This window comes from Ruditapes philippinarum, unplaced genomic scaffold (assembly GCF_026571515.1).
Source record: "Ruditapes philippinarum isolate M1 unplaced genomic scaffold, ASM2657151v2 ctg7245_1_1_1_1, whole genome shotgun sequence".
Classification (NCBI taxonomy): Eukaryota; Metazoa; Mollusca; class Bivalvia; order Venerida; family Veneridae; genus Ruditapes; species Ruditapes philippinarum.
In genome coordinates this window covers 77,035-91,543 of record NW_026860005.1, presented here as the reverse complement: position 1 = coordinate 91,543, position 14,509 = coordinate 77,035, and the positions used below count along the sequence as shown (strand labels likewise).

At 33.7% G+C, this 14,509-nt stretch overlaps 3 protein-coding genes across 4 annotated transcripts in view; all 3 read right to left on the bottom strand.

Moving 5' to 3' along the window:
- The window catches only part of LOC132758598 (neprilysin-1-like), a 35,732-nt gene extending 31,956 nt beyond the window's left edge, over nt 1-3,776 (bottom strand). Inside the window, exons 1-4 of one of the 2 annotated variants that reach the window (XM_060750289.1) lie at nt 3,668-3,776; nt 2,633-2,794; nt 1,367-1,450; nt 818-1,035 (exon numbers count right to left, since the gene is read on the bottom strand). In XM_060750289.1, coding sequence (XP_060606272.1) covers nt 818-1,035; nt 1,367-1,376 — 228 coding nt within the window. In that variant the 5' untranslated portion in view covers nt 1,377-1,450; nt 2,633-2,794; nt 3,668-3,776. Of the gene's footprint in view, nt 1-817; nt 1,036-1,366; nt 1,614-2,632; nt 2,795-3,667 lie in introns of those variants that run through there. The other variant, XM_060750290.1, reaches the window with a different exon arrangement.
- Nucleotides 3,777-5,991: 2,215 nt separating this feature from the next.
- On the bottom strand, nt 5,992-7,407 carry LOC132758601 (uncharacterized protein K02A2.6-like). Its single transcript, XM_060750294.1, has one exon. The coding sequence runs from the start codon at nt 7,405-7,407 to the stop codon at nt 5,992-5,994; it is 1,416 nt and encodes a 471-aa protein (XP_060606277.1).
- Nucleotides 7,408-7,621: 214 nt separating this feature from the next.
- On the bottom strand, nt 7,622-9,355 carry LOC132758600 (uncharacterized protein K02A2.6-like). The gene is made up of 2 exons (XM_060750293.1): nt 9,001-9,355; nt 7,622-8,466 (listed from the first exon to the last, which is right to left on the bottom strand). The coding sequence occupies exons 1-2, from the start codon at nt 9,353-9,355 to the stop codon at nt 7,622-7,624; spliced, it is 1,200 nt and encodes a 399-aa protein (XP_060606276.1).
- Between the last annotated feature and the right edge of the window lie 5,154 nt (nt 9,356-14,509).

Below are 14,509 nucleotides of genomic sequence, written 5' to 3'. Positions count from 1 at the left end.
CAAATACATCTTAAAGCGGCCTTCAGCTTTCATTTTCTGTAGGAAAAAACAATTCTGTGTTGTTTCAAACTTAGTATTTCAGGAATTCTATCTTGAAAAAAGTTCATCATATCACTGTTAAGCATTCTTCGACACAGCGCAAGTGCTATTAATAACGTGTGAGGGACGTTCATTTCTTTAAGTAGAAGATTGGGAAATCAATATTCCCTTTATAAATCTAAATATAGAAATAAGACCTTTTACTTATTGTTTATGTATTTTATTGTTGGCAAATTTCATTTCCAACCTTAATTCTTTTGATTTTCCAATAAGATGAAACGGTTTATCTAAAAATAGCATATCTTACGTTTAATAAGCTAAAGGCAACTTTTTCAGGTACAAAATTACAATATCACCAAACTAAATATCCTTATTGCAGCTTTTAAATTGTTTCATATTTTAAGGAAGGGCAAACGTTCATTTTTATGGTGTTTATTAAAATACTTTTTTGTGAAATGAATTACTAGTATTACATCAAATTACTGATATCATGTATTCAGATCATGTATTCAGGGCTTAGTTACTACAAATCATAGGCGAATTCGTGAATATTTCTGAAGACTCTTTGGATACTCTTTGTCTCTTTAATGCTTTACTAACATGCATAAGCTATTCAGCAAGACACTTTAAGACCTATAATTCCATTTAGGTGCCAACATGTTTTGCAGACAGTGCACATAGTTATATTCTGGGTCGTAATTAGTATGTAGACAGAAAGCAATACACATATATCTTTTAGAAACAAAATTGGTATAAATAAAATATAGTTTGTACTTACAATTATTATGTTAGATACAGATTGTTTTAAATCTTTGTTGATGCTGAAATGTATCAGCGGCATGCTATTCCCTTGCCGTACAGATTCTACCAACAAATCTTCAACACTGAAATTATTTTCAGACCAACGTCCGCCATGTTGAGAGCCTAGAACTGGCCAGCCGCCAAACTTTACAATAAACTCCTTTATGGGCCCAAGTCCATACTCTTCCACGGCATCTTTTGTGTAAATGTAAAATTAAAGAGGGTGATATTGGAAGAAATATATAGTTTCAAAGCGTCAAATTATAAGTAGTTTATACAATTGATATACAGTATTTCAAGCTGAAATAGTACGTTTTTCAATTATTTCAAAAATCTAGAAAATGAATATGATATTCAAAAGTAAATTTAATCGCGTTCAGTTGATACACAGAGTTGTTAAAGAGTCATTTAGAGATGAAATGTTAAATTCTTGCCTTATTATTGTCTTATTATTGTCCTTTGTTGTTTTTTTTTTCTCAAGTTTTTGGCAGAGCAAGTATGACAATGTTTTATATAATCAACTAACCTTGGTTCATACATGATTTGTAAAAGTCCCTTGCCTTTTGGACCACCTTTGGATGATTTTGATTGTTATCGGCTTCTAACAACCCTGTGACAAATAGTTTGAATTGAAATCATGACATTTGCATCGCGTCACGACAAAACCAACATAGTGCGTTTGCGACCAGCATGGATCCAGACCAGCCTGCGCATCCGCGCAGTCTGATCAGGATCCATGCTGTTCGCTATCAGTTTCTCTACTTGTAATAGGGCTTGTAAGCGAACCCTGTGACAGATAGTTTGAATTGAAATCATGACATTTCATGAGATAATAGGTAGAATTATTGACATTTCGAATGAAGGGAAATGACACAATTAAATGCAGGGGAAATGAAAGCGTCATTATATTAATACCAAGTTATTTATTTATCTATCATATTATATGTAGTTTGAGGCGACCATGATTGACAAAATTAAACCAGTGTTCAGAAGATATCAAATTGGAAAGAACAGATAATTTGAATACACACGATCGACCTTTTGCAAATCTGAAACTATTTGTACTGACACTTTACGCATAGCATCATAGTTACATAATGTTATCAGACCGTTCTTTGTAGAGAAGAAAAACGAAAACGTTAAAAGCGTTATAACATTCTTTTTATGAAAACGTTATAACATTCTTTTGTAAAAACGTTATTACATTCTTCTGAGAAAAAAAAACGTTATTACATTCTTTTGTAAAACATTTTAACATTTTAGGGGTAACGTTGTAACATTCGTGTTAAAAAACGACACGTTATTACAATCTTTTGAAGATTCTTTTGTAAAATACATTTTTACATTCTTCGGGGAATATTTGTCACATTCTTTAAAAAAAAAAATACAACACTGTTTTTTTAAAAAAAAAACGTTAAAAACGTTCTTTGTAAAAAAAACTATTTCATTCTTAAATAAAAAATTAAAACATTCTTTTGTATTAAAACCGTTATTTACTTAGTCCAAACGATGGTTTATACAAAGTGCGCTTTGCTTTATGCTTTATAAGTAAGATTTCTTTAAATGTGATGCTAAATAATTTGTATTTTACGAATCAACACCAGTAACGCAGAAATCAGCTGAAAATCATAAAAATATTTTACTTCTCTAACTACAATGTATTAGGTATAATGATCCTATCGTATGCAGCTATATTTTCATATTTCACATGGGAGCACGCATTTTGATAAATTGATTAAATTTTCTAGGATGCAAATGTTGAACTCAAACATAAAAATTGTTTGTATGTTACCTTTGACAGTGACTGCAACTTTTTCTCGAACCTCCGCAAAAACACTTACTGAACTTTTATGCTCAGGGATGACATTGCTCTTTATCCACGATCCACAAGCAAATGTATAGAAGTTGTCACAAGGATTTACAGACGTGTCAATTCCATTAAGTACACGAGCAGCTGAAACGGTATTTTCATAAAACAAACATAAAATATAACATGGATATATAAGTCAAAGATTATTGAATTTTAGTTTAATCATACTTTATTGTATAAATACACATACATAAAATTTCACAATTATACATCATTAAACATAAATACAATAATGTAAATATATAAAAGGGTTGAGCCAAAACTTATAACAACATTATCGAGGGCCCTTACCTAATACATATTATGCTTATCCTTGAGTAAAATATTTTGATAACAGAAATGTATTGAAATCTACTAAATTCTTATTGAATATGTCTTGAATAAAAGAACGAAAAACCTATGTACGGAAAGCTGCATGGGTTCCCTATTACAAAAAAACTGCCAGTATTTTAATGAAACAATATATCGATATTATGACCACATATAGTGTATAGAATTTAAATATAACATATCTGCTTGCTGTTAAGTCAAAACATGTTTGTTTTATTTTTACAAAAAGACTGTATAGCAATTATCAATATGTTCTTATATCAAATTTAAGCAAAGTATATCATAGTAAAATTCTACATTTTCTGATATTTAGAAAACCTCGCCAAATTACCAGCATATCTCGGTCTTTTATACTTTGGCTGATTATGTTTATGCATTTATTTAGTATACAACAAATGATCGGAAATTTTGTGACAAATTAATCGGATATGTTGTTACTTTTTAGATAAAATGATTAAATCTACAAAGTAACTGGCTTGGTTCAAGATCAAGATCATATGGTGACTCTTCAGCTTTACTGGTGGAGGAAGACTCCACGTACCTCTTTAGATGACTTGATTATACACCAAACAAAACAAAAATATTTTTTATACAAAAAGGCTTAAATCTTTTTAATGAATGTTTTACCTGCAACCACACAGCCTGGTGTTAAACAAACTCCATCATCTGTTAGCTCTAGAAATAAATATAAATATCATACATATGATAAAGCTTTAAAAAGAATGGTAACTCGGAAACCAAGAAATATATTTTTGCTTTGTTGGCGTCCGCGCCGAAGCGCGGCGCCTCTTATGGAATGAAATCAGATTTTGTGAAAAGTCGGTCATAATAAAAACCGATCATTCCGATCGGTATGAGGGTGCTTGATTATTAATTAAAAATGAAATGTCGCGATATGTACAATGAAAAGCCAACTGGAGAATCTCGCAAAATGAAATAACATTTTCCGTAAAAAAAATGCGCTTTTCGGTTTTTTTTTTCATTTATCATTTTGTAGTACACAGTGGGTTATTATGGTATGTTATTGTTGTACATTTATCATAAAGCTGTAAATAGAATAATGAGTTGATGACCTAATTTTGGCTAAACATTCCGAAAATCTATTTATAGAGGGATGTACTCCTATCGGTAATTCCCGGTCTCTCCCGGTCTATTTTGACCGGGATTTACTAATGACCGGCGAATAGTCTCACACGTTTATTGTCCGGGGAGTCGTTACAGAACAGAACAATTATTTTACAGATAAATAAGCTTTTTTCCCAAAATGAATGTTTGTCACTTAATTTGGTTACAATAATTAATAAACACAGATCAACTCTCAAATTTATTGATTAATATTGTACATAAACATACAATTCGAAAAAAAAACACCGCCAACAACAATAGCATGTTTCATTTTATCTATATGAGATAAAAACAATAAATATGTACAATAATTGAGAAAAAAGGTACATTTTAAGGTATTGATATGACACTATCAACTTTGAAACATTTTATTTAATTTGTTTTTCGTGTTTAGTAAAGATGCCGAGGAATTATTCAAAGTTACAAATAAGATTTTATGAATTATTCAATTGATTGATAATTTAAAAAATGATAAAGAAAAATACAAATGTACATGTACGTGGTTAAAGAATAAACAATATTATATATTGAGAGATTAACAATAATTTACTGACTTTTTCCAGTTAAGTTTTGACATATAATCGTCGGTCGATAAAAAAAGGGTAGTAAACGTAAAAACTCAGTATTAAAATAGCACATAAAACACAAAAAAGATAAGAAAACAATATTCATAAAATCTGTAAAATGTTTTTATTAAAATAGATATTACAATTATTGTATAATAAATAATTATGCTCAACATGATCAACATGGTAATATAACCAGTGTCATATTTTTACTAAGTGTAAACATATACCTTAAGAGGGTGTTTTCGCTAATAGCGATAACATAATAAGGGACAATTACACAAGTGTGGTGTTGATCATGCGTTACACATATGGATTATAAATGATTGTATACATGTATATCCGTTGCTATTAATAACCACGATCATAAAGAAATAACAAGTAATATTCTAATCTCTAGCATGCCAATCAAAGTTCATAATGAACAATGTCTTTCGTCCGTGTAACATTTATAATTTTGAATAAGAAATATTTTTCTTTTCGTATGAAATAAGCTATACAGCAAGTCTATTGTTATAAACTCGATTTACTCTAATCAGTTTACTGGGCATCTGCTTCAACGAAGTAATGAAAAATATAATGTTATTGTTAATTGTCATATCTTTTTCTAGTTTTCGTTATGTCACAAAATATCAAGCAAATTACATTATTATCACAACATTTGTTCAAACAACTAGCATTGTCATCAAAAGAATGATTTGTTTTTCCGTTCTACCACACAAAACCAATTACAAGGTAAATTAAGAAAAACAAAAAGTATTAATTTCACGAATAACAGAATGTTCTCACATACGCTATCATTTTTTTTCCTAAGATTAATAAATCCAGCAAGCGGATATAAATGATACACTGCTATGATAGCAAATATAATCAGGGCATTATCATGGCCCACACATTTGAGTCATTAACCCTTATAGCTGTAACGAGAAATGGTATCATAGATTAAACCATTTTCTTTTTTCTTAATCTTCATAACGTCTCGGCGGTCGGCGTTTCCTCTGCGGCCTATTTCTAGGTAAAGATGTATTATCTGCAGGTTTCGTCTGCACCGGCTCTTGATCTCCATGAACATATCTCAATTTGGAAACGTCCCGTGTGATTTCTTTTCCTCTAGGTTTGATTGTAAGCATAGATCCTTTCATAGCGATGATTATCCCGGGGGTAGGGTCAAACGCTGTTTCAAACTTATTCCTTTGTTCCCGTTTTAATAGCACACGATCTCCCAGTTTCAAATTATTTCGCTGAGCTTTACGTTTCTTATCAGCGTATATTTTTCGTTTTTGATAGACTGTCCCTGTCTCTAATATCTGTGTCTTTGTTGTCAAATGTCATCTTTGGTAATTTTGTCTTTAATTTACGATTGAACATTAATTCACTAGGAGCTGTTTGTGTAGTTGTCTGTGGTGTGTTCCTGAAATTCATAAGATATCTACTTAACGCTCTTTTATAATCTTGTCTAGACGCTATCGCTGTTTTAATTGCTTTTTGCAGTGGCGCCATAAATCTCTCAACTATTCCATTTGCCTGTGGGTGCAATGGAGTGATTCGTTTATGTTTGAATCCCGAATTATCAGCAAATTCTCTGAATGCGCGACTTTGAAACGGAGGTCCATTGTCCGTTTTCACTACCTCTGGATATCCGAATATCGAAAATATCGCCTCTAATCGCGGTATGACTGTATCTGCGGCTGTCGATTTGATTCTTTCAACTACTGGAAATCTACTGTAGTCACATATAACAAATAGTAACATGTAACCGTCTGGAAATGGACCACAAAAGTCACAACTGACTTCAGAGAACACATCTCGTGGTAGTAATGTTGGTTTAATCGGGTCTGGAATAATTATTGTTGATGCAGCTTGGCATACAATGCATGATCTACACATTTCGTCTACCATTCTATCCATATGTAGAAACCAGCAGTATTCACGTAATAATCCTTTGCATTTTGATTGGCCTTGGTGACCTTCGTGCGAAAGCATAACAGTTTGTTTTTGCAAACTTTCTGGTATGCAAAGTTTTGTACCCCGTAAAAGCACAAATCCATCTTCCGTATATGCAACTGCAAGTTCTTGATTTTTATTCAAATTTTCGTATAACCGAAAACTTTCATCTAATTTGCATTTTTGAGTTTTCCAGTCATTTTGTTCTAACGCATTTCTTACACAGCTTAATATACAGTCCGTTTCGGTAGCTTTTGCTACATCTGACAGCTTCAATGCATCTGGCAAAGCGTTATCAGTAATAAAGCTGATATACTGCTCGGCTACTGTATTTGTTTCGTGTCTTGCATGTGGATGCCTGGAAAGATAATCTGATATCATCATTTTACCTGGTCTATAAACTGTTTGAAAATCATACGTTGTCAACTTCAAACGCCAACGTTCTAATCTTGGTGACTGCATTGTCTTTATATTGTTGAAGATTGACTGAAGTGCAGCATGATCTGTTATAAGTTTAAATTTCTTGCCGAATAAATACAAATGGAAATGCTGAATCATGATAACAGCACTCAAAGCTTCTCTTTCTGTTTGAGAATATCGCGTCTGAACTGAATTGTATGCTTTGCTTCCATATGATACTATTTTGCCGTTTTGAATAAGTATTCCTGAGCATCCAACTGGACTTCCGTCGACCCAGAGTTCAGTTTCCTTTCTAGGATCGAAATATGTCATGACACTTATTAAATTATCTTTTAATGATGTGAACGATTTTTCTTGGTCGGCAGTCCATTCAAATTTTACATCTTTATGTGTAAGTCGTCTTAATGGTTCTGTTAAACTTGAATGGCCATCTATGAACTTAGACAAATAGTTCGTGAGACCCAGAAATCAACGGATTTCGGATATTGATTTTGGTCTGTCCATATTTTTCACTGCATTTACTATGTCAGGATCGGGTGAAATTCCGGATTAGGAAAATACGTATCCGTAGAACTTGGATTTTAGATTGTCCGAATGAACATTTTTTGCTGTTCAGTGTGAGGTTTCTATCTTGAAGACGTTGCAGTAAAGCGCGAAGATTGGCATCGTGTTCCTCCTGTGTCTTACCAAAACATACGATGTCGTCGGCAATATTCAATATGCCTTTTAGACCTTGAAGTGCTTGACGAAGCTCATTTTGGAAAATTAACGGTGCTGCGGACACCCCGAAATTTAGACTTTTATAGCTAAACAGTCCAATATGTGTCTGAAACGTTGTCATTACACGTGATGCTTCATCCAATTCAATTTGATGGAAAGCTTTGTACAGATCTAGACGTGAAAATACCGTTGCGCCATTTAACGTCAATATGATATCATCCACCGTCGGGCAAACATTTTTCTCTGTTTTGATTGCGGTGTTAGCTTTTCTCATATCCACGCACACTCTCACTTCGTGTGGGGCATTAGGTTTCGGAGCTGCAACTAAGTTCGAAACCCAGGGTGTCGGTAAACCTATAACCTTTTCAATGACATCCATTTCCTCTAAACTTTTAAGTTCATTTTCGACTTGCGCACGTACATGAAATGGAACTCTCCTAGGCGTTTGAGCTACAGGTACAACGCTTTTATCAATATGAAACTTAACTTTTCTGTCTTTCAGACATCCTAAGCCTGTGAAAACTTGAGAATATTCTTCAATAAGTCCTGAATATGCGTCTTTGCTTTGAACTGATTTATGAACTGATTGTATTTGCGGTAAAATCCCAAGCTCTACCGATAATTCATAACTGATTAATGTTTCTTTGTTACCTTTAACGATATGGAAATCTTTTGTCATAAATTTTTGAGTCCGACTCCACAAGCAGGGAACATTTGCCTATGAATGGAAGTGGAGATTTCTGCCCGAATGCAAATGCTTTTGTTTTCGTTTTCTTGATTTCAGGACGAATTTTCATTTTCTTGAGGTCGATTTCGCTAATAATATTTAACGATGAACCGCTATCTATCAACACATTAACATCTACGCCATTTAATTTAATGCATTTCTTTGGCACTTTTTCCCCATCTGATATTTTAAATCCAAATAAAACATCGCACTCATTTGAACTGACACTCGACGTGCTTGCCTCTGATAAAACTTGTGAATCCGACTGTTCATCATCGATTAACTTCACCTTGTTTTGACGTTTTTCTGCAGACCGATATGAAATGATTCTTCTTATGACAGTAGTTACATTCTGCTCCGATAGCAGGGCAACGTGACATATGGGGCTACTTTCCTCCACAATTTCGGCATTTTTTATTTCAATCTGGAGGGTTGCTTCGCCTTCCCGACGACAAAACTTGCTTCTGGGATAGTTTGATATGAACGTTGCTGATAACGTTTAGGTGCGAATCCCTTTGATTGACGGCTAAATCGAGGATTGCTTTTTACCCGCACTACTTGCTGACTACTTTCATCCTTTGACATAGTTGCTGGTTGACTTTTTGATATTTCCATGGTTCTCATTTTTGTAAGTAAGTCATTAAGTGATTTATCCGGATCTTGTAAACACTGCATTCTCATGTTTTGTGAAACAACACCCTGTATGATCTGGCTTTTAATTTCTGAGTCAATGTCCGAAAATTCACAATTCTTAGCTTTCTGGCGTAATCTTGTTGTAAACTGGTCGATAGATTCCCCATGCAATTGCTTCATATTACGAAATTCGAATATTTCAAATTGTGTGTTGTTTCTTGGCTTAAAGTATGATGTTAATCCAAGTTTCGTTTCTTCGTAAGTTTTCATTGTCTTCTCTTAAATTCAATGTATCATAGATATCTTAAACATCATCTCCTGCTTAATGAAGTAACAGTGCTTTTTTTCGTTTTCTAGTGTTTATACCCAGTCCAACAAATAAGTTTTCTAATTTATCCAAATACTTTTCCCATCGTACTCCCAGAGAATTTTCATCAGCAAAAACATCGAATTTCGGAAAAGCAGGTAAATTGTCCATTTTCAAATCTGTTTTTTTTTCACAGAGTCAGTTTAAATTAAACCGCAGTTTTTTTTAAATATCCGATCCTCGTCGCCAATGTAACATTTATATTTTCTATTTGGATGGCTTACTAGCACACAAACTAAACAAGACCCGAAGGATGGTTTATATATTTTATTATATGTGTTGCATCCAAGTATACACTCATAAACTCCCAAACATCAAGTAAACATACACTCTAGTAACAATAACGATATTTGATATTAAAGGCGTGGCTTATTATATCTTGTAGACTTGCTTACTACAGTCCGATATAAAATTCTGGTAAAAACCAATTAACCATGGAAAATATTAAAAGAATATCTTGTCATCATATATCTACTAGTTCATCTTCACCTGCTGCATTTCTTGCTTGGACGCCCTTTGATGCTTTGCATCAATGCTTTTCTTGTTTTTTATTTATATCAAACCTTTTTGGAGGGTTAGGACAACGTCACGTGACAGCTTGCTGGTGTCGTACAGTAACAAGTTATCCCATCTGTAGGCCTTATGTAACTTCTTTCTTTGTATTTAATTTGGTTACTTTTTATAGGCAATTTCATTAATTTTTCATTGGAAATTTTGGGAGTTTTTAATCGGAATCGTGTGTGTTTTAATTAGAAATTTTGTAACTTTTCAATCAGAATTTTTGTGGCATTTTATTCGGAAATTTTGTGACATTCGGAAATTGTGTTGGATTTTAACAGGAAATCTTGTTACTTTTCAATTGGAAATTTTGTAACATTTTTATCAGAAATGTGTAACTTTTTAATTATAAGGGTTTCAAGGTAAACTTCAGAGAAAATTATAAAAGTACACAAAAATAACAAGCTTTTTTAAAATGAAAAATAAAGCATTTTGGGGGCATACTGGGCCTTTAATATATTATGAAACAAGCTACTTACGTGTGTGTATTCCACCTGTTCTAAAAATCAAAATGAAACCGATCACCAGCAAAGCCGAAATCATGCCTTTGATTTTACTTAATGTCTTACACTATGAGGATTGCTTTTTAGTTTGCTTTTGATCAACACAAAGCGGGTTTGTACGTCCGCAATATTTTAAATGATTCTCTCAATGTTAGGATGTATCTATGTTACACAAACATGAAATGGTATTTGGATAATGTCATTATTATATATTATTATATAAGTACAAAACTCGGAGATAATTTTACTAAATATTCTTTAAACGTAGGATGCGTTTGACAGACTATTCATTAAATGTCATTTACATCTGCATGAACGAATAATTTCATGAATTGCAGCTCTATAATATAATAAATTATAAATTTTTCTGGCGAAAAAAAAAAGAAAAATATGGGAAATGCGGATTAACTAACTGGGAAAACCAAATTTCACATGTTTTCTAGTCGGTTTTCCTCGTCGACGTTCTTTAGGAATTCTTTATTTCACAATATTTTATCGCCACATAATTAGCGTTGTTTGTGCAATGTGGAGGCCGCATAAAAAGTCGCTCCGTACATTTAGTCAGAGATGTTCTGTTTTAATTCTTAAAACTCGTTCAGCACGAAATCATTGTTATTTTGTGGTACTTTTAGTTTTTCTTTAAGCTTTTATCCCAGTCTAGTGGTTTAAGTATTACTTTGCTTGAATGCTGTGTAATCACCCTAAGGATATGTTGCCTGCTTTTTAAATGTGTCTTTTGCAAGTTTATGTGATATGCATGCTTCACAACCTCTGATCCCCTTTCAAAGTTATATCTTATTTTATTTCGCCCATTGTCTTTCCGTTTAGGGCACACTCATTTGTTTACTTGGAGAATACAGGGCCCTTTTCATGGAATGACACGAACGTGTCACATTTAAGGTTCCATGAAGACTGTCGTATAAACACATCTGCGCATGTTTCCAAATTCAAAGTTTGACCATTTCATGTTTTTCATTAGGGATTCTTTATTTCTCTCTTGTTTTAATCATATTTACCTGTTTTGGGCTGGTAATCGTCAATGTGCCTTTCTATATGCAAGACTTTATGAACAGTTTTTTTCATATCGTTTTCCCAAATCAGCCTGCCAGAAATCCAAGATATGGCTATCCAACATTATGCATTTGTAAATAGTTTCAATAGAGTGTGCATACATGTTAACCTGTCAAATTCACCATGTGTAACACTTGTAGCAGAAACATGTTTAAACTAGTTACCAAGATGTTAGATGTTAAAGCATTTTATTGTCATCATAAATTGTACATTTTCTGTCTTCAGTCTTTTCAAATCATGTAGACGTAACTCCATTTTTTTGGCATACATTTTTTTATTTAACTAATGATGTAAGGGACGTCCTTTGTCGAATAGTTAAATTCGTTGGCTTCAAACAACTTCCCCCTTACCGCCGCTGTGGGTTCGAATCCCGACAAGGACTTTGAATTCTTCAATGTGAGGACGCTATCCAGCTAGCTTACGGAACGTCGGTGGTTCTACTCAGGTGCCCGCTCGTACCTGAAATAATGCACAGAAGGGCACCTGAGGTCTTCCTCGACCAATAAAGATAGAAAGTCGCCATATGACCTATACTGTGTCAATGTGACGGAGAAAACCGACAGAAAAAACAACTGATAATGTGTGCGTCAGTATTGATCATCTATGAACAAATGGTAGTCTCTTTTTAGTTTTATGCTTTCTTTGTTTTCTATCTAGGTTACTACTTTTTCTTTTTAAGTATAACTTAATCATTTGTTTTTCCTTAATTTCCTTGTCGGTTACTATAATTTCTTTTTAAGTATTAAGTGATTAGCCTGGTCGTGCTCTGCCTTGCTCCCTGCCCTGATTTTGTTGGGGTCCTCTGGGCTCCTCTTTCCTGAGTCGTGTGGGGGTTGCGTTCATTGAACGCCACCTTTCCTTGTTGATATTGTTTACCATATTTGATAACATATAAAACAAAAATTATCTATCCTTTACTGATTTAGATATATCATATGCGGCAGACATTAATTATGAATGAAATGATACGTCCGAAAGCGACTCAGGAGACATTACAGGTGATAGGGAAATGGAGCCGACACAGAATGAGGATATACTTTTGTCTATAACCTACTTATCAAAATTATCTGTGCAAATTAAGAAATCTATCTCAATTACACAAGCAAATATTTGCCTCATATTCAAAATCATGTTGTACGCAAAATGTTATTTATTTCGCACGCGCACACGCGCGCGCGCGGACACACACACACACACACACACACAAAATTTAACCTCTCTCTCTCTCTCTCTCTCTCTCACAAAAATAGAAGTCTGCAAATAAGCGAACATTTCATAAATATATCATTTTCTAATCTATAAGGAGATTATTAAATTAATTCACAGTTTTTGTGTTGCGACGAGTTACGATTATGAAGAATGTCTCCATAGTTCGAATGAACTTCAATCCAATTGGTCGTTTGGTCAAAATCCGCTTTGTTGTTAAAGAGAAATTTTCAGAACTTATCATCACAAATTTGTGTAAAATTCTACACTTTAAATAATCATACCCTTAAGTGTCTACGAACAAATTTAGGACTCGATTGTACTGCTTGGCGTGCTGTAATGTCTGTTTTTGAAATGAATAAGTAAAAAAAAAATCAACAAAACAAGCTGGTCTTATGGCCATACGCCGCTCTCATGAGTTCCATTACTGTCATATTTCTTAAAAACTGAAATGTACAATTGCGCCACATGTACTTAGGGGCGGGGCCAGTTATCATCCTTCGTATTCAGTTCACACAGCAATTTTACATGTCATATACATGTATGTATATATCTAGGCTCATGGCAATGAAATAGAGAAAAACAGAATCCCTAAAGAAAGTCCAACGCAACAAAATTGAAAATTTTGCAGGCTCAGTTTGATTGAGCCTGTTCGTGGACGGTACTGGAAAGTGCAAGTTACCGTCCACGCCCCTAGCACCGGCTTAAGCAGAATTCAACATTTAACACGAAAATGGTGAAATTTTGAATTTAGAAACATCCGCAGATGTGTTTAGTTCATACGGCGGTTATCATGGAACCTTCAATGTGACACAGTAGTGCCATTCCATGAAAAGCGGCGTATGGTCCCCAAGTAAAAGAATGCTTTTGCTCTAAACGAGTAAACAATGGGCGGAACTAAATAAAATGGAATTTTGAAAGGGGATATGAGGTTATGAAGCCTGCATATAACAGATAAGACGTCAAAAGACAAATTTAAAAAGCATGCAACATATCCTAAGGGTGATTATACAGTATTCAAGTAGGAATACTGGAACCACCAAGTTGAAAAAGGCCAAATAACAGAATCAAAAAGTACCACATAGCATGTATACACAGCAATAGTGTCGTGCTGAACGATCTTCAAGGATCGAAAATATAACATCATTGATTACATGCACGGGGCGACTTCTTGCAGCCGCCACACAGCACAAAAAACACGGATTCAAACAGGTTTAATCTATGTACATGTATTAAAAAAAGACATACAATTTATTTCAGAATAATAATGCTAATAAGCCCATGATGACATAATAGCAGCATACTTACAAGATAACGAACAGCGTACAAAACATTATCACAGTATAATTATGACTTTACAATAACATCTTATTTATATAAGCGTTATATGAAATAAGTGGCTCAATGGGTGTGATCATCTTTAATGCAGGGGCATTCAATTATCAAAGCTAAATATATTGCAATTTCGAAGTAAAAGATACTTAAAATGTCCGCAAGTCAATGTACACCTTTGTCCCGATTAAAAATTACACCCCCTCTGCAGTATGACCATTTGTGCAACAGTAACCCCTCGAAAACAAACATTTTCACCGTTACTTCAGCTTGAGTTGTATTTTTTTTATTTCTAGC